The 19,470-nt window shown below is 38.1% G+C and overlaps 1 protein-coding gene across 3 annotated transcripts in view; it reads left to right on the top strand.

The window, feature by feature from the left end:
• Positions 1–19,470, top strand: part of NELL1 (NEL-like 1 (chicken)) — an 837,620-nt gene that overhangs the window by 68,324 nt on the left and 749,826 nt on the right. For all 3 annotated transcript variants that reach the window (XM_012643488.1, XM_012643489.1, XM_012643490.1), the window contains exon 3: positions 8,019–8,169. In XM_012643488.1, coding sequence (XP_012498942.1) covers positions 8,019–8,169 — 151 coding nt within the window. The remainder of the gene's footprint in view (positions 1–8,018; positions 8,170–19,470) is intronic.

Raw genomic sequence — 19,470 nt, forward strand, 5'->3', positions numbered from 1 at the left:
AACTCCTGAGCTCAAACAATCCGCCCGCCTCGGCCTCCCAAAGTGTGTGCATGGAGTTTTGTACACAATGTGCCAAGAACACCTTTAGGGTTCTGACTGTCGGTGTGGTCAGACACCTGAGGGGGCTTGGATGCAGTTATTGTCAAAATACACCGGTTGTCCTTGCTGACTTAAGAACATACACTTAGGTGACTGAAAGCCAGGTGACTGGTGCTTATTTTCTTGTTTGGTAGCATGCCCTTCTTGTTTCTCTCTTGTTCATAGAGTGTACTCTTATATTTTACCACAAAAATTGTTGTTTCCTTATGATAACTCTTAGAGAAGATTTGGAAAATTCAGACGTGGAAAGAAGACAAGTTTCACCCATGTTAGTTCCCAACTGCTAACATTTTGATCAAAGGCTGTTCCTATCTGTTATGCATCACTAAATAAATTTTATATATACTTGATACAGTGCTGTACATACAGTTGTGTGCCTGTTTGACAGTATTGCCTAGACATTGCCTGTGTTACTTTAATACCTGTGGTATCATTGTGTTATCACACATAATTTTCCATCGCGTGTATATATCCTAATTTACTTCACCACTCTCTGTTGGATAGCTTCTTTGCTGTACAATGCTGTCTTAATCGTACTACAAAAATCTTTTCACCAGCCTTTTGCTTTTTGCTTTCCTGTCCTGTGATTCAGATGGAGCTGGCATTCATACAGTACCTCTCTCTTTATTCCTCTGTTTCTAACTGAGGCGAGGGTGGAGGGATGGGGATGAGAAGCATCCTTGAGCATTGGTGGGTCACAGTGGCAGTGTGGGGCGACAGCCTAAAGAGAAGGAGTGGCTACACTTTGTTAATTTTTTAGCAACAAAGGGCATGCATTGATTTTCCTTCCTGGTACTGTCAAACGTTTATAAGAAGAGCTCAGCTGCCTTACAATGCCTACCTAATTAGTGAAATTATGGGGGTACCAGAATCTCTTTTGATTGAGTCACATAATAATTACAAAAAATTGATTAATACCTTGTGTCGCAGGATTCCTTAGGTTTAGTCCCTTAACGGAGGAGTTGGGGATGCTCAGCTGGATTTATTATTCCTTAGGCAGCTCATTTTTTAAATGTACTTTTTCTCAACAGGTTTGAGTTATATATGAATGTCTTTAGTAAACCTCTTTTCTTATATTGTGTTCCAGATTTTGGAGTCAAGCTATAATATATGAATAGTAATGCAACAAACATTTGAGGCTCTACTATGGTTGGTACACAAAAAAGAGGGAAAGAAGACAGAGATCACTACAGATGGGAATGTACCAAGGTGGGGAGGAACATGGCCCTGGGAAGAAGGGAACTGAGGCCCGTGGTGCTGGGATGCAGGAGTGAGGTCAGTGGGAGAGAGGACAGGGAGGAGCATGAAAAACAAGCCGAGGTACCAGGCAAATGCCGTGGAATGTCACGATCGACTTCACTGAGGCAAGAGTCAATTTCATCTCCACTCACTTGGCATGTGACCTTGGGCAAGCCATGAAACTTCTTTGTACCTCAGTATTGTTACCAATAAAGTGGGGAGATGTTGGTATTTACCTCATATAGGATATACAAACAGATTGCTCATTCATTTATTCAATAAATACTTCCTAAGTGAATACAAAGTACCAGACACTGATTATATGACAGCGATTTGTCCCCTTTCCGCATGCGTCAAGCACTGATTGCACATATTGGCAAATGGCGGTGTAGCAGTTAGGAGTGTGGCTCGTAGAACTAGCTTGCCTAGTTGGAATCTGAGCACCATGGCTTCCTAGACCAGTGTCCTTTAGAACATTATTTAAATTCTGTAAGCCTTAGTTTTCTCACCTGTGAAGTAGGAGTTACAATAATGCCTTCCCCTGAAGTTATCGTGAGATGACATGTGCAAAGCGTTAACTCTGTACTTGGCACTGAAATAAGATGTACCTGGTTGCTTTTTGCCGTTCTGGCTTCTGGAGCTAATGGAGGTGTAATGGAATGTTATTATGAACTTGTTAGTGCAGACAGAAATTCCTTGCACATTAACGGGGAGTCTCCTGGTGCCCCCACTACTTTCTGCCTGTGATTTCTGCTTTTCTGAAAGCTGCCTGGATCAATAACGTCTGACATTCTCAAGGAAGGGCTGTAAGACCTGACAGTGGAATACGTGCCTCTCTCCCTTCTTCCCATACTAGGAATTGCCCCATGGACAACGGTTCTGAATTAAAAATTTCCTCTGTACTTAGAGATGAAAAGCCACTTGCCATTTCAAATAACCAGGTGTTGCTTTACCTTTTGGGGCGATTCTTACCATGAGCTTAAGTGGGACTCAGCCTAGAAGGATGTGCTGTATCTGTATGAGGCACTTGCCATGTTTTGAGGTTTTCAGTGTATTTATGAAAATGTTGCCTGAATTCTCCATCCATCAAGGCTGAGGCAGGCTGCCATGGCGTGTTTGGTTTTACATATTTCTGGCTGCTACTGCTTTTGCTACTTCAATTCACCGATCCCTAGCTGGTGCACTGGTGGGATTTTGCTCTGTGCTCATCTGGTATCCCTTGGCCAGTCAAGAGCCTGAGAATTCCCTCCAATATTAGGGTAAGTAGAAACTTTCCCTGCTAAACTTTTAGTGAGAGATACGCTTGCAGAGAAAGAAAAATGCCAGGGTAATGTAAAACATATGAGTGTTCACATCTGCACAGTGATCCTGCAATGAATGCCCTCTTCTCCCTCTCCTGCCAGGTAAATGTTTATTCATCTTTAGAGTCAGGTTCAATGACACATCCTCCGTGATGTCATTCCTCATCTCCATGGGCCTCCTCTGTTTCTTGTGAACTGCCCTATTCTGTACCTGTTGTCACAAGGAAACTGTCTTGCTTCTGTATCTATCCTCCAGGGCGGAAACTATATTTTTACTTTCATTTCCCCAATGCCAAGCACGGTGCCTGGCACAAAGGAAGCACAGGTGTGTGCTTGTTGACAATGAAATTCACCCACCATCCTCACCCTATATGTCAGGGAAGAGGGAAATGAAGTTGTTTTTATCTGAGGCAGAGAAGAGTGTGTGAATACCGTCATGTAATTTCTTCCCTTTTCCACTTTCCCATCTCCTCCCTTCACTCAACACTTTTTTTTGCTGATGTTTAATCATCACATTAGCATTTTTAGTCTTTCTTTAAAAATGACTAGGTAAAGCCATTATATCCTAGGAAAGAAAAAGCACTTAACCCTTGCTGCTGAGTTAGCACTTCTTAACTAGATCGTGCAAAACCTCTGAGTATTTGCAACGACATTCTTTCCCCCACTTTTAAAATGTAAAATGTTCACTTTAAGTGGGTGTTCTGTGGGAAATTACCTTGATGCAATGGTAGCCTCCAAGTCCATTCCCATAGGTCATGAAATGGAAAGTCTCACAGACAGATCAAATTCAGATTCATCACCCACCTGGCTCATGCAATCAATCTAAAATACCCAGGAGGAAGTAGGAGAAAGAGATGCAGTAGGTTAACATGTGTAGGATTGGGTGCAAGCAGGGGGAAGGGCTAGCCCACCTGATTCTTGAGTTATGCATTCCTCATATGTTCGGTTTTTGTCTCTCTTTGCTGCATCAGCTTCCCTGATGATGGTGTAGTTATGAGGGCTGGAGCTGAGGTTAACAAAAGGGGGCGGGGATGGTTCAGCAGATGAGTGGTTCCTGGAGCCCACGTGCTTCCTCTATTGGAAATACTCAGGGGCAAGTAATCCTGGCCACAGCTGTAATTCACCAGTTAATTTGGTGAGCAGGGATGGGCTTTATTAGCCTTTCTCGGGGAGAGTACACATGGGGCCAGAAAAGGAATGAAATGGATGCCAGCAATGGGTGTTGGTTTTAGCGATGGCATAGCTGTCAATCTCAAGGTGGTATGATTTGTACATTGTGACGTGGTCCTCCCACCCCATTCTATTTGTAAGTAACACTTCTATTCAATCCTTTTTATCTGTGTTCAACACACTTATGTGCCATTTATTCGATCTATGTTTAACACGTTTCACAGGTTTCTAACTTGCTATCTGTATTTAACACTTCTTATGAGCTTTATCCATCCCATTTGTTTTTCTTGTTCTCTCTAGCAGAATTGAATATCCTTAATATAGCAAACACAGTTTATAGTGGTTGAATATGGAAGTACGTATTCACTATAGGGTCCCATAATTGGTTTTCACTGGTTGCTGCTCTTTTAACGCCAGGAAAAAAGCAGGCTGCTGCAAAGTAGGTGACATATCAGTATTTTCAGTAATTGACAACTTTATGTTTTATGTTGGTTTGGAAAACCAGCAGAGGAGAAAAATCATAGAATCTGGATGTTTTATAGATGGAAATTACCCTCAGTACCCTCTTTTGATATGCAGCTAGGAGCAGAATCGAATGATTAACAGAAATGAAATGTCGGGGCTAGGAAAGAACTTGGAGATCATGGAATTCATTCCTCTCAATGTTAAGATGTGGAGTGTGAGGTTCAGAGAGGTAAGGTGACTTATCCAAGGTCACACAGCTAGTTATCTGCAAAACTTAGGGTAGTCTCAGTCCTTTGAAACCTGGTCCAGTGTTCTTGCCTGTGTATTGTAAGAGGAAGTGGAATTACTTTCTTGTGTTTTTTTAGCACTGAATTATGGTAAACATTTACTTGAAAGGACTTTTCTGAAAATGAGAATGTACATAAAGTCTCCATGTATCAAAACAGCTGTTTGTTGCATTTCACTCTGGTAAGTGCTCTTTATTTCAATGTGCCAATCATTTATGAAGAGAAATGAGAAAAGCCAGCATATGAAATGTTGAGTTTTCTGGAAAGGTTGAGTGAGCAGAAACATGGCACTGGCTCAGACTGTTAGGTGGGGTGTTTTGCAAAGAGGAGGAGCTTATTTAGCACCAAACATCATTTAAGAAAAAATTTGATAGCCACTGGCATTTGAGAAGGACCCGTTTATCCTCCTGGTCTTTCAAATGGTATCATACTTTATTCTGGCTGTCACATATGTGGTTACTTGAAATAACATAAATGAGAAAAATAAATGGAAGATACATTAATTAATTTAATGCATCTTTATTAGATGCCTGTTTTGTGCCAGAGGTAACTGTGGTTATAGCAATGAATATAGACGTATGTCTGCCTGCATGGAACTTATGGGCTAGTGGGGAAAGAAAGGAAGTAACATGAAGCAAGATTGTGATAAGTGATATAAGGAAATAATAAACTGATCACAATACATATCTTAGGATATGTTATAGGGAGAAAATAACCAGGGTGGTGTGTTAGAGAGACATTAATGGAAAGCCTGCTTTGGAGAGAGTGGCCAGGAGGTTGCCTTTGCAGCGAGAGCTGGAGGAGGAGAAGTCAGGCACGTGAAAGGGTAGGAGAGAGAAGACCCCTGTGGGAAGAGGGAAGAACACAAGGATTGGCAATAATCTCGGTGTGCTCCTCTGGCCACCAACGAGAAGAGTGTGAAAGCAGGTGGGAGAAGGCAAGAATCAGTTTGTGTGTGATTTTGCAGGTTATACTAAAGGGACTGGATTTTATCCTATGCGCAGTGGGAAGCTGTTGGAGCATTATAATCAGGAGGCTGAAATGACTCGGACTTATGCTTTAAAAAGAGCACTTTGGCTGCTGCGTGGAGAATGGAGAAGAAAAGGCAGTGTGGAAGCAGGGAGACCAGTTAGGAAACCATCGGAGATGTCTTAGGGAGCAATGAAATGGTTTGAGCAAAAGTTGTAAGAGTAGAGTTAGGAAGAAGTGGACAGATTCTAGATATGGGAGTCTGCATGACTTGCTGTTAGATTTTGGATACGGAGAATGGAAAAATGGGAAGAATCAAGGGCGGTTTCTAATTTTTTTGGCTTGAGGAACTGGGTGTTGCCATTTACTAAGACTGGGAACTCTGTGAGAAAATGGAGAGTTGGGGGAGAGCTTCGTTGTGGGCACACACACTTTGAAATGCTTATTAGGCATTCACATGGAGATATTAAGTAGGAAATTGAATATGTGAATCTGTTGCTTAAGAGAAATTTGGGGGTGCGGTTATAAATTTGGAGGTCATTGGCCGTGGGGCTGGATGCTATCACCCAGGGTGGATTGAGTGAGAGATGAGGATACCTGCTACAATATTCATTCCCATTTCCTCCCTCAGGCATTGATGATCGATCATGGCCCTCTGTTCTTTGGGACCAAGCTTCAGAATCTTGAAATGAGCTCTCCAGGCAGCCCCTACCAATCAGTTGATTCCCAATTGTTCAGTAAAGAAGGAAAAAGGAAAAAAAGTAGATATATAAATTAATCCCAATTGTTTTTTGCTGGCACAAAATTTCAGGTGGAATTTATTGGGAGAATTTTTACGTAGCAGTAATGATGATAAAAATAATGTTAACAAACATTTGCTAATACTCTCTAGTTTAGAGCCATATGCTCATACATTTAATACAGTTTGAATACCATCCTGGAAAGTGTTTGGCTGGGGTTTTGAGGAAAGTATAGAAGCATTCTTTTAGTGGCTATCTCTTATCCCAGCCCTTGATGAAAGCTGACAACATGCCACTTAACAGTAAAGTAGGGAAGGCCTTTCTTTGGGCAGAAAAGCAAGCGTTGTGCAGGTAGGTTTTATGCTGGTAGAGTGGTCTGCCTGGGCTGGGTGGCTCCATGGTGGAGGGCCAACTTTGCTTTCTGCCATCCGTAGCCTAGCATCTTACAGCTGGGAAAAGACTGTGGTGTTTTTTTCTGTGCTACAAACTTGAAGCAGCAATTCGAAGAATTATAGAAGGCTAAGGTGGGAAGGCTCTAGATCACCTGCTCTATTCTCTCATTATGCAGATAAGAAGACTGAGCCCCAAGGTCAAGAATTCAAGGATTTCTTTTTTGGAAGTCACTCTTTAGGATGAGATTCTTCAATGTCTGTGAACAAATCTGTCATGTTGCTTGGGCAATGTGGCCTTTGACATTCTATGTTTTTCAAAGGCTTCTCATGCAGTCCCGAAGAAATAACCTAGTGGTTATCAGACAGTCAGGGGAAGTCTTCAGGATGTGAGAGGGGGCCACCAAACACACCTTTGGTGTTCATTTATCATCCTCTGAATAATCTTCTCTAACTTTGCTCCCTCAGTGCCCTTTTCTGATGCCAGGAAATGTAGTGCAAAATAATGAGATAACACCCAGTTTATCATGACAAAAGTGCGTCTGAGTATGGAGTGATGAATGTCTCTCATTATGCTGATGTTGGAGAAAGAAACATTCCTATCCAGGGGCAGGATTAGCTGGACTCACACACCTCTAGGTCTGCCAAAGCGGCCTCGACTTTAATAAATATTTCATGAGCAAAGTCATCCATTGCATGTTTACAGAGAAATTCCAGGCACGCTTATGGATCACAAACATGCCTTGTATTTATTCTTTAAGCAAAGGCAGAGTTGTCTGGCATTATTAACGCTAGTAAATCTCTGCTAGGTACAAGGACAGGTTTCCTATATACATTGTGGGGAGAAGGAATCCGGGTCCATGGGGAAAATGAAATTGGAGACTGCTGAGCGGCATTTGGGTCTTGTTAGACCCAGAACCCTCTGAATTTAGGACCCCATTTATCCGACTGCCTCTCACCTTATTTACAGCGACTTAATCTGTTTGCTGCAAACCGAATTGCTCAGTGTCCTGTCAAATTTCCTGTCAGAAAATCACTGTCTGGCCAATTGTAAACTTGTCAAAGTCACAAGTGGGCACGGTGACAGGAGTAGCATTTCTGGGATTTGCATTGAATGAATGCAGCTGTAGGGAGCGGTGAATGGTGCCTGAAAATGAAAACTATTGACAGGAGGGGAAAATGAAAAGCGCAATCTGGATGTTTCCGACATGACATTTTTAACTGTGGATCTTTCCTCCTTTTCTTTCTCGTGTTCCTTTTCCTCTTTCTCCTTCTTCATTTCTTCTCTATCCTTCTTGCTTTTCTCCTCTCCTTTCTCTCTTCTTACTGTTTCTCCTGCTCTTCCTTCTTGATTCCTAGATATAGAAAGAGAGATCCATGCAGCTCCTCATGTGAGTGAGAAATTAATTCAGCTGTTCCGGAACAAGAGCGAATTCACCCTTTTGGCCACGGTGCAGCAGAAGCCTTCGACTTCAGGAGTAATACTGTCCATTCGAGAGCTGGAACACAGGTAAGGAAGCTCTTTCTGCTTTTGAAAATCTCCTCAGAGTTAATGGGCTATACAAAATGCCTTGGAGTTTAGAGGTTGTAGCCCCATGAAAACATTCAGCTAGCAGAGGCCTTGTTTCTGTAGAACACATTAGTGAATTTACTTTGCATTAAGAATTAACTTTGGGCAAAGTGGCTTTCTTGTTTGCTCTCCAAGGACCACTCATGAGTATCTTTCTTGCCTGTCTTCTGTTAGACTTTGTTTGTATCAGACTATATTCTATCCATCATATTTAGGTCATCGAGCAAGTTAATGACTTATATTTAACAACCTTCAATAAGCATTTATTGTGTATTTATGTGGGAATTGTACCTGACACTGGAAATATTAAGGTGAAGAGTACAGACTTTTTTAAAATAATTTTTTAAAAGTTTCAGAGTATTATGGGGGTACAAACGCTTTGGTTACATAAATTGCTTTTGCACTGCCCGAGTCAGAGCTACAAGCGTGCCCATCCCCCAGACAGCGCCTACCACATCTGTTAGATGTGAATTTACCCATCTCCTCCTCTCCCCTCCCACCTGCCCGACACCCTATGAATGTTACTTCCCATATGTGCACATTATTGTCGATCAATTAGTACCAATTTAATGGTGAGTACATGTGGTGTTTGTTTTTCCATTCTTGTGATACTTAGAAGAATGGGCTCCAGCTCCATCCAGGATAATACAATAGGTAGTTCATCATTTTTTTTTTATGGCTGAGTAGTACTCCATGGTAACCACATTTTGTTAATCCACTCAAATATTGATGGGCACTTGGGTTGTTTCCACATCTTTGCAATTGTGAATTGTGCTGCTATGAACATTCGAGTGCAGAGGTCTTTTTACAGAATGTCTTTTTTTCCTTTGGGTAGATACCCAGTATTGGGATTCCTGGATCAAATGGTAGTTCTACTTTTAGTTCTTTGAAGTATCTCCATACTATTTTCTGTAGTGGTTGTACTAGTTTGCAGTCCCACCAGCAGTGTATGAGTGTTCCTATCTCTCTACATCCATGCCAACATTTGTTGTTTGGGCACTTTTTGATAAAAACCATACTCACTGGAGTTAAATGATATCTCATTGTGGTTTTGATTTGCATGTCCCTGATGATTAGAGATGTTGAGCATTTTTTCTTCTGTTTCTTGGACATTAGTCTATCTTGTTTTGAAAAGTTTCTGTTCATGTTCTTTGCCCACTTTTTAATGGGGTTGTTTGATTTTTTTCTTGCTGATTTTCCTGAGTTCTATATAGATTCTAGTTATCAGCCCTTTATCGGATGTATAGCATGCAAATATTTTCCCCCATTTTGTAGGTTGTCTATTCACTCTAGTGATAGTTTCTTTGGCTGCGTAGAAGCTTTTTAATGTGATCAGGTCCTCTTTATTTATTTTTGTTGTTGCTGTGATTGTGTTTTGGGTCTTCTTCAGAAATTATTTGCCTAGGCTGATGTCTATAAGAGTTTTTCCAACATCTTCTTCTAGAATTCTTGTGGTTTCATGCCTTAGGTTTAAGTTTGTTATCAATCATGAGTTGATTTTTGTGAGTGGTGAGACATGCAGAAGCTGTTTCAGTCTTCTACATGTGTCTATCCAATTTTCCAAGCACCATTTATTGAATAGGGGTTCTTTTCCCCAGTGTATGTTTTTGTCTGCTTTGTCAAAGACCCCAGAGGAGCAAGATGGTGGACCAAAGACACCACCAGCCCAAGTACAGAATTATTATTCCAAGGATTACATAAGCTAGTAGGGAAGATAGACAAATAAATATCATAAAGTATTGTAGATGCAATGCTAGAAGATTGTATTCGGGGATTAAAGGTAAGAGTGGTCAGTTCTACTAAGGGTTGCGGTAGCCAGGAAAGGCTTCAGAAAGGATATTGGCTGTTTAAGGGAAAAAAAGTGAGTAGATATTTGACAGGCTGAATGGGAAGGAGTAAGGGATGGAAAGAACAACATTCCAAAAAGAGATTGCTGAGATTTTAATAAGGAACAGTGGGTGGGTAAGTGGTTGAAACATAAAAGTATATGTGGGGAAAGGATCAGAGTTTGGTGTGGGCAGCAAGGGGTGATCTCATAGAGTTAGGTAGGAGCCAGATCATTGTAAAGCTTCAATGCCATGTTGAAAACTTGGACTAAAGTCCCCAAGGGTAGTGAGGTTTTAAATTTAAGAAAGATCACTTTATTATTGAGTTCAACACTGCTTATGTAGGGTTTTAAGTTTGAAGAAGATCACTCTATTATGGAATTGAAAGTAGTCATTACTAGGTAACCTAAACAATTTTAATTTTTAATACCAGCTTCCTCTATATTTGTCCATCGAAAATATTTATGAAGCACCTACTCTGTTCTAGGTGCTATGCCAAGTTTTGTGGGGAAATCAAAGAAACACAATCATCTCAGGACTTACAGCGGAGTTTCACGATGTGGGAAGCAAGGCATGACCACATAAAAAGCTAAAGAATAAAAAAATAGCTAATAATAAATAATAGAAGAGTGTTATGAAGAAATGCATAACTAATTTCAAAATTATGTAAAGGTGTGAAGTTCATGGAATTCCTTTACATTAGGTCAGTGGTTAAGGAAGACCACATAGAGAGAATGAATATTCTTAAAGAGTGGGCAGAATTCCAGCAGGTAAGGGAAGGAAGGGTATATCAAGCAGGAGCAACAATGTGTGCAGTCATAGAGGGGAGGCAATATGGGGAAATGCAATTTTGGTGGGGAAGGGGGACAGTGAAAAGACCAATTTTGCTGGAGCGGAGGGTCTTCCTAGGCAGACATTTGGCAATTGTGAGGATCAAGAGCTGTCTCTTTTTAGTGGTTAAATTTGCTCTTGCCTCAAAGGGATATGATGGACCCTAATCCTTTTGGGGGATGTTGTCAGCATTATAAGCTGGCTGTTTCTGGGTCTGTCTGTGAGAGATACGGGTTAGTTCAAAGATACTCTATATGCTAGGCAAAGGCACAGGTCCTTGTGTTCCAGCAGTTGGTATCAAGCCAAGTCTCTGCTTCGCAATTGTGGAAAGGCTGTGTCCTTGCCCCGTTGGCCTTATGGGGTTGGGTGTCAGGGCATCCTTGGTATGAGAGCCATACAAATGCCCAAGAGTATAATGTAGGTCTTCAGGTGCTTCTCAATGAAGGTAGAGGAGAGCTTTCCAAAGCAGGTGAGAAGCATGCGGAATGACTGCCATTATAGTAGAAAGAGCATAGGCTTTAGAGTTGGACTAATGGAGGTTAAAAGTTCCAATTCTAACTTTGTGCCACCAGCTATTTAATGTCTTGGAACCTCAATTTCCTTGTCTGTAAAATGTGGGTAATAACCTATTTTTCAGGGTTGCTGTAAGGATGAAAAAAGATAGTACCTGGTGAATGGTCATCCCTTAACGCGTATACATTTCTTCTCCTTGTCTATGTATGTCTTGAAACTATATTTGATGGGTTTCTCTTTTGGATTTTTTTTTAAATCTTACTTTAGGAAAGATTTTAAAAAACCTTTAGTGTTTCTACATAGAGTCATCTGAGGCTGCCTTCTTTTACATCCCTGTAGGTTTCTAATAGAACCTGAGGATGCTTCAACAGAGAGTCATCTGATCATTTCTCATTGTAATAGAAAACCTCAAGTCTTCACTCATAAACAAAATAAATATGAAGAAATAGAAACTAGATCCCTTCCCCCACTGGATTTTATGGTGTCCTGATCCATGTTTGTGTAGTCTAAGCAAGGAGGTCTGAAAGACTGTGGATCTGTAATGCACTGATTGTGGGTAATGCAGCAGACCTGGTTTCTACTCTTAAGGACATAAAATCTGGTTAAGGAGACCAAGAATGCAAGAAAATAGAGAGGAATATATAATAGTATATATTTAGGAATTAGGCTATTTATAATACCCCCCCAAAGTGTTTCCATTTGTAATAAGTGAATAACTTTCATCATTTTCAGGTTGCTCTCATTATTTATCAGGACAACAGTGTCTAGAGGAGCAAATTGTCCTGTAGACATTTGGCATGGACATTTGACCAGGTATATAAGATGACCAAGGATTTAGGGCTCTTATTTATTCAATAGCAGAGGATCCAGGTATCTATCTGGTGGATAGACTGTTGGCTGGAATATCAGACACCTAGCTTATTTTTGTGAGCCTGTGTTATGTGATTCTGATTGTATCACTTATGATGAAGATGAATTAAATATGTATTTACCCAGATTGGGATATGATGGGCATTTTAGATTCCTAGACAGTTTTTAATTTTTCTAGTTCAGTAGTTTTCAGTATATTCACAGAGTTGTGCCACCACAATCAATTTTAGAAATTTTCATTACCTCCAAAATAAATCCCACACCTTTTAGCTGTTAACTCCAATTTCCCTATAATCCCCCTAGCCTTAGGCAACCACTAATCTACTTTCTGTCAGTGTAAATTTGCCTATTCTTGTCATTGCATATAAGTGAAATCATATGCTATGTGGTCCTTTGTGACTGGCTTCTCTCACTTAGAATAATGTTTTCAAGGTTCATTCATGTTGTAGCTCATGTCAGTAGTTTATTTTTATTGTAGAATAATATTATATTGTTTGAATATAACACATATTTATCCATTCATCAGTTGGTAGACATTTGAATTAGTTCCACTTTTTGGCTATTATGAATAATGCTGCTATGAACATTCACATACAAGTTTTGTGTGAACATATGTTTTCATTCTCTTAGGTATATGTCTAGGACTGGAATTGCTAGATTGGGTGGAAAGTCTATATTTAACTGAGGAACTGCCAGACTGTTTTGCAAAGTGACTGCACCATTTCACATTCCCACTAGCAGTGTACGACGGTTTTAATTTCTCCACGTCTTTGTCAACACTAGTTATTATCTTTCTTTTTGATTATAGCCATCCTAATGAGTATGAAGTGACATCCCATTGTGGTTTTGAATTGCATTTGCCTGATGGCAAATGATGTTGATTATCTTTTCATGTGCTTATTGGCCATTTGTATATCTTCTTTGGGGAAATGTCTGTTCAGATCATTTGCCCAGTTTTAATTGGGTTATTTGTCTTTTTATAATTGATTTGTAATAATTCTTTATAGTACAGATACATGTCCCTTATCAGATATATGATTTACAATTTTTCCCCATTCTGTGGGTGGTCTTTTCGTTTTCCTGGTGGGGTCCTTTAAGCACAAAAGTTTTAAAATTTGAGAATATTCACTTTGTTTTTTCCATTTGTTGTTTGTGCTTTTGGTGTCATATCTAAGAAACCATTGCCTAATCCAAGGCTATGAAGATTTACTCTTACATTTCTTCTAAAAGTTTTATAGATTTAGCCCTTACATTTAGCTCTTAGGTATATTTTGGGTTAATTTTTATATATGGTGTGAGATAGGGATCTTACTTCATTCTTTTGCAAATGGATATCCAGTTATATCATTACTATTTGTTGAAGACTGTTTTTCCCCCAGTGAATTGTCTTCATACCCTTGTTGAAGATGAATTGACCATAAAGTGCGAAGATTTATTTCTGGACTCCTCATTTCTATTCCATTGATCTATATGTCTATCCATATGGCAGTGCTATTTTGATTATTGTAGCTTTGTATTAAGTTTGGAAATTGGAAAGTATGAGTCCCTCAGCTTTGTTCTTCTTTTCAAGATTGTTTTGGCTATTCTAGTCCTCTTGAATTTCCATGTGAACTTTAGGACCAGTTTGTCAATTTCTGCCAAGAAGTCAGTTGGGATTTTGATAGGGATTGCATTGAATCTGGCGACCAATTTGGGGGAGTATTGCCATCATAACAATATCAAATTGTCTAGTCCATGAACATGGAATGTCTTTCTATTTATTTAGACCTTCTTTAATTTCTTTCAACATTTTTTTTTGGGGGGTTTTCAGAGTATAAGTTTTTCATGGCTTTTGTTAATTTATTCCCAAGTATTTTATTCTTTTTTGATGCTGTTGTAAATGGAATTATTTTCTTAATTTCATTTTCTGGTTGCTCATTCCTACTGCATATAAAAACTAACAATTTTTGCATATTTATCTTATATCCTATAACCTTGTTAACCTCATTTATTAGTTCTCATTGTTTTCTAGTGAATTCCTTAGGATTTTTCCATTCAAGATAATGTTATCTGCAAGTGGAGATAACTTTATTTCTTCCTGTCCTACCTGGATGCCTTTTATTTCATTGTCTTGACTAACTGCCCTCTCTGGAACTTCTAGTACAATGTTTAATAGAAGTCGTGATAGCAGACATCCTTGAATCGTTCCTGATCTTAACGGGAAAGCTTCCAGTTTGACCATGAAGGATGTTGGCTGTGAGTTTTTTTTTTTTTTTTTTTTTGAGACAGAGTCTCACTCTGTTGCCGGGGCTAGAGTGCCGTGGCGTCATCCTAGCTCACAGCAACCTCAAACTCCTGGGCTCAAGCGATCCTCCTGCCTCAGCCTCCCGAGTAGCTGGGACTACAGGCATGCGCCACCATGCCTGGCTAATTTTTTTCTATATATTTTTAGTTGTCCAATTAATTTCTTTCTAACTTTAGTAGAGACAGGGTCTCGCTCTTGCTCAGGCTGGTTTTGAACTCCTCGGCTCAAACAATCGGCCCGCCTCGGCCTCCCAGAGAGCTAGGATTACAGGCGTGAGCCACCGCGCCTGGCCGGCTGTGAGTTTTTAAAGATACTCTTAAGAGTTTGGAGACATTCTCTTCTTTTTGTAGATGTTCATCATCAGTTGAGGAAGTTTGTTTCTATTCCTAGTTTGTTCAGTGTTTCTGTTATAAAGGGGTATTAAATTTTTTCACATGCTATTCTACATCTATTGAGATGATAGTGTGGTTTTTGTCCTTTATTCTATTGGTGTGGTATATTACACTAATTTATTTTTGGCTTGCATTCCTGGGATAAATTTTACTTGGTTATGTTGTATAATCCTTTTTCTATGTTATGGATTTGATTTGATAGTATATCATTGAGGATTTTTGTATCTATATTCATAGGGGAGATATTGTTCTGCAGTTTTTTTTTTTCCTTTGATGTTTTATTCTGGTTTTCTTTATCAGAGTTTTAGCTGATTTTTAAGCTATGTGGAATAGCTTTTTAAAAGCTAATGTTTGCTGATTGCATACCATGTACCAAAAATTAATTTTTTAAACATGATTCCCTTTGATTTGTCAGGTATAAAATTTTATAATTTGAAAATATTGAAGATTTTTCCATTATCAATTTTTAATATTTATACCAGCTATTTCTTTTTCATGTTTTATGATATTGGCTAGAATCTCCACAATAGTGGTGAATAACATGTAAACGGATTAAAGGTCTTCATTAAAGTAAAGAAGAAGATAGCAAACAAATCTTTTTTCTTTCTGACTTTAATATGTTCCTTTTATCGTTTAATATAATGTCTGGTAATAGTTTCTAATCTCTATCTCTATTCATCTAGTCATCATGTAAAGGAAATTCATTTTATTCCTGATTTACTGAAAGATTAAAAAATCAGGAATAGCTGTTAAATTTTATTAAATATCTCTTTAGTATGCATCTTGTGAGAATTTTGTGTTTTTTCCCATTTATCTATTAACATAAGTAATTACATTAATGGAATCCATAATGTTGAACTATTTCTGAAATTCTTGAGTAAACTTACATTAACTGATGTTTTATTTAGAATTTTTGCATCATTAAATAATAACAGTAGCAATATTAATAAAAATAGTGGTAACATCTAATATTAGTTTTGAACACTGATAAATGCTAGGCATTGTTTTAAATACTGTACATTAAACTCATTAAACAAACAATGTTTTAACTCGTTAGTGAGATACAATAGATTTTTCTGTGTATATAAGTTAATTTGAGGCTTTTTGAAATTTTTTATGCTCTGGACTGGTTTAAAAATATAGGCCATACCTTTTCTATAAATTTTACTGAGAGAATGAGTCTCAAAATAATTAGATGTAAATGTAATTAGATATAAATAATTAGATTTACATGTAGTTAGAAAAGTACAGAAAATATTTTGTTGGGCTGAAAAGTACAGAAAATATTCAGGTTGATAATTTGTTTTGGGGGAAGCTGGTAAATCTTTTATTATTGAGAATGTTCATTTTCTGGTTTTATTATGGAATGGTTCTAATTAATTTTAAGCTCACCTTAGGATCAATTTATGTTTCTTAGAAAATCATAATTCATTGAGGGTATCATTTTTTGGGCCAATAGTTGGCCATTATGGTCTCTTTCACTTAATAAAATTTTTATATATGTGGTTTTATCTTTCATTTCTAATGTAAGATATATGTGTTTTATTCTTCTTTTCTTGGCCAGGCTCAGCGTGGGATTGTGTAATTTATTGGTCTTTTTAATGAAACAGTTCTTAGTTTTATTGATCAAGTCTACTGTTATTCATTTCAAATTTATTGATTTCTGCTTTTTACCTTCTTTTAGATCATCTTATTGGTATTTTTATTAATTTCTTCAATGTTTAGTTCATTTGTTTTCAGTATTTTCTGTTTACTAGTAAAATCACTGAAGGCTTTATGTTTCCTTGTGAGTATTGCTTTGGCCACAGCCCACTGATCTTGCTGTATACTGTGTTTGTTTCTTGTGCTTCTGTATAGTTCTTAATGTCAGTTTAACTTCCTCTTTAACCCTAGTTAAAGGAGTGTTTTAAAAATTCTAAACAGATTAAATTAAAAAATATTTAATGGATAATTTCTGGTTTTATTGTTAATTGAAGTCATAAAATATGTGTTGTAAGATTTTTGAGTTTGCAGAAATTTTTTTTCTGGTCATCTTTTTAATGCTTGATATTTTTAATTTTAGGGGGTACATTTTAAATTTATGGGTAGTTTTTAAAGGTGTATATTTATATATAGGCACATCACTCTATATTTAACACCTTTCAGTGGTGTTATTTAACTTCTATGTGTATTTATTTATTTATTTTTATTGCTCCATCTATGACACTCTAAGAAAGGTTAATAGCTTCTATTATAATTTTGTCATAGTCTCCTTGGATAGGATTAAAGGTCAGGCCTGGAAATGCCATGCATTGCCTGTATCCCATTTCATTGACCAGTACTGGGAAATTCAGTCTAGCATCATGCTCAAAATGAGAGAGCATAGCTATTAGAATAACTTAGAAGTCTCTGTCTTGATTGGTTGGGATGTTTCCTTTTAGTCTGCACCCAAATACATGTAAGTAGCATAGGTAAGCTACTGCCTCATGTGAGGGTTTCTCCAAGTAATACTCTTAGGCACATAGTATGCACTCAATAAATAAGTGTTAAATGAATAAATGATTCATTTTCTCCATCTCTGATTAGAGCTGTTCAGAATTTGCATGGCTAGTTTCAAAGATTCGCATGGAATATATTATACCAGGCACAGGTATTGCCTTGGATGTGCTACATGTAGGAGGCTGCACAGGATAGTGAAAAGGGCAAAGGTTTTAGTATCTGGAGACCGAACTGAATAATACTTTGTGATTTTGGGGAGGATTAGAAGTACTTGTAAAACACCTCGCATAGTGCTTGGCACACAAAGGAGACTCAGTTTAAAAGCCATGATGATGATGATGATGAAGAAGAAGAAGAAGAAGAAGAAGAAGAAGAAGAAGAAGAAGAAGAAGAAGAAGAAATTTGATGCTGAGGGGAGAATAAGTGCTGAGGAGTGGACAGATGAGAAAACAGTAGTTTTTCCCTAGTTCAGTGGTTAAAGGAAAAATGACCATCACCCCAACCTTTTGGTAATGTTCAATTTCTAGTCAAAAGTCACCTTTGCTGATAAAGCGCTTTGGTGGAAACAGCGTTCTGGATCTGAACACCCTCCCCAGCCATCACATGCACCACAGGAAGTAATCATCCACTGCCTTTTCCAAAGCTGTCATCCAGAGAAACTTCATTTACTGCTTTGCAAATCACTGTTTCTAATTTCTGCTGGGCTTCCGGCTACTCTCAGGCAAGGCCATTATTGAATTAATGGCAGAGGAGTTCATGCAGTGGCTGAGTTTCCTTCTGGCCAAAGGCAGGCATCTCTCTCACCTGATGGGAACCCGGTAGCCAGAGGGAGAACTTTTGGGAGATTGTGGTTCTTTAAACCAGAAGTGAACTTCTTGGCAAAGTAATATCTGGAAATTCCCTAGGTAACTGAGCCAATTGAGTTCCCATGGATATCTTAAGTGGATAGATAAAATGAAATGGAAAACTTAAATATAAAGACTATTGAAAATGTACCTGGAGGTAGTAATTGAAATAGGCTCTTTTATGTAATGGAATGGGTACTCTGTTATTAATTCTAATCTATATTTCTAGTGCAATAAATTTTTTTTACAGTGCCAACAGAGCACATTGGAAGAGCAACAAAGATGTATCTGTCTTGCCGAACTATCTTAATGGCATTGCAGATTTAATATTTATTTTTTCTGATTCAAATGTGTTAATATAGAGCTTTGTTAAAATGGAAAACTTAATTAATGCAGATTAAATCTAATTGAAAGTTCTGCCAGTATTTGCAACTCTATAAGATATAATGGTAAATCTTCTGTTTTTCAATATTTTTCCTAAATTATAGATAAAATTAAATCTAAGCATAATTAGATGGAAAGCTGAAAGCTAGGGGTCTCAGAAAAAGCTTCGTGCAGAATAGTTCTGTGAGGAGTTGAAGAGGACATGTTTGGCTTTCTAAGAAGCCATCTCCTTTTTTTTAAACAAAAATTTTATATTTCAAATGATACTCTTCAGGTTTCTAAGTTCTCATAGCAAAAAGAACTTTTCACGGTGATGCCAGAGAGACCTGGGTTCAGTTTCTGGCTCTATCAGTTATTAGATGTGTGAACTTTTGCCTCTGCCTGGGTGTCCCTTCATGAAGGTATCGATTCCTGCAACATGAAGTTATTGGGAGAATTCTCATATATCAAGGCACTCAATAGATGTCATTTCCCTTTCTCTCCTTGTGGCTTCTTTAGATATTTTCTAACTCTTCCCACCATTTGAAATTGTCATTAGATTTTCACATCAAGAGATTGTTATAGATTATCTGAAACAACGAATTGTCCAAATAGAATGCATTCTGTAAATTCTAAGCAGCAGGTTTACCTTCCTAATTGTGGATAATTTAAACTAATATTTAAATTATTTTGTACTTTTATATAGTTGAAGAATGGAGGGTCAGAGGAAAGGGGAGAAAATTCCAGAAGTGTGTTACATGGTTTGGTGAAGTCAGCCCAAGAAAAAAAACTTTTTCCTTGGGCAATTAACAGTACATTTTCAAGAATTGAACCTGTTA

This window comes from Propithecus coquereli, unplaced genomic scaffold (assembly GCF_000956105.1).
Source record: "Propithecus coquereli isolate 6110/MARCELLA unplaced genomic scaffold, Pcoq_1.0 Scaffold198, whole genome shotgun sequence".
Taxonomy (NCBI): domain Eukaryota; kingdom Metazoa; phylum Chordata; class Mammalia; order Primates; family Indriidae; genus Propithecus; species Propithecus coquereli.